The sequence below is a fragment of the Nannospalax galili genome, unplaced genomic scaffold, assembly GCF_000622305.1.
Source record: "Nannospalax galili isolate Female #2095 unplaced genomic scaffold, S.galili_v1.0 scaffold288, whole genome shotgun sequence".
NCBI classification, from domain to species: domain Eukaryota; kingdom Metazoa; phylum Chordata; class Mammalia; order Rodentia; family Spalacidae; genus Nannospalax; species Nannospalax galili.
This window is the reverse complement of record NW_008357996.1, coordinates 90,351-91,200: the sequence shown is the minus strand read 5'-3', so window position 1 is coordinate 91,200 and position 850 is coordinate 90,351. Positions and strand designations below refer to the sequence as shown.

Below are 850 nucleotides of genomic sequence, written 5' to 3'. Positions count from 1 at the left end.
GCGGCGCGCGTGTGGGGGGCGCGGCTGAGGGGGTGTCGCGGGCGGAGCAGCCAGGGCCCACGTAGGTGTGCGCGCGGGGGCGGGGCGAGGGCCGCGAGCTGGGCGGGCGCGCGCGTGAGGGGGCGCGGGGGTGTCCATGGAAGAGCGACTCCTTGCGGCGCGTGTGCGGGCTCTCGAGCAGCGCGCAGAAGCCATAGGTGGTGCGCGTGCGGGGCAGGTGTGGCAGCGAGAGCGCGGCCTGCGAGCGCGGGTCCCAGTCGGTGAGGTCCTCTCCGTCACTCCCCGAGTCCGGTGCCCCGGCGTCCCGCAGAGCAGCCCAGGCCAGGTTGGGCTCCAGCCGCGGCGGGATGCAGAACTCGGGGATGCGGTCCGGAGTGAGCACGTTTGCGCACGCGGTGGATGACCGCGGCTTGGAGCGGCGGGCGTGGCCGGTAAGGAGCCCGTGCCTGTCCCTCAGGAGTCTCTCCAGACACCACATCAGGCTGCAGGTGCGGATCCAACCGACTCTGCGGAGATCGCCTGCAAGGGACAGCCTGTCAGAGCCAGCTTGCAGACAGCCACAGTTTCTGTCCCAAGTCTTTGACTTCCTGTCTAGCCCCTCTCAAGGCAAAATGAGACCCTCAACCTTGTTGCAAACTGGTTTTCAGTAATTGCAAAGCAATCATTTTCCATCTGCCCTGTCTCCCTTCAGCTGTCTTGTAGACTCTGCAACTTGTTTTCCTTTCCGTGCACATTTGCTGATTTAATGGAGAAATCGCTAACTTTCTCTGTCTCTGTATCCTTTTCCTGAAACCTTAAAACGGTCTTGCACTCCAGTCCTCAAAATTAACACAAACTTTTTTTAAATCCC

General features: G+C 62.4%; 1 protein-coding gene across 1 annotated transcript in view; it reads right to left on the bottom strand.

Annotated features, from left to right (window-relative positions):
• The window catches only part of C2cd4a (C2 calcium dependent domain containing 4A), a 1,558-nt gene extending 734 nt beyond the window's left edge, over window positions 1–824 (bottom strand). Inside the window, exon 1 of the mRNA XM_008856027.2 lies at window positions 62–824. Coding sequence (XP_008854249.1) covers window positions 62–478 — 417 coding nt within the window. The 5' untranslated portion in view covers window positions 479–824. The remainder of the gene's footprint in view (window positions 1–61) is intronic.
• Between the last annotated feature and the right edge of the window lie 26 nt (window positions 825–850).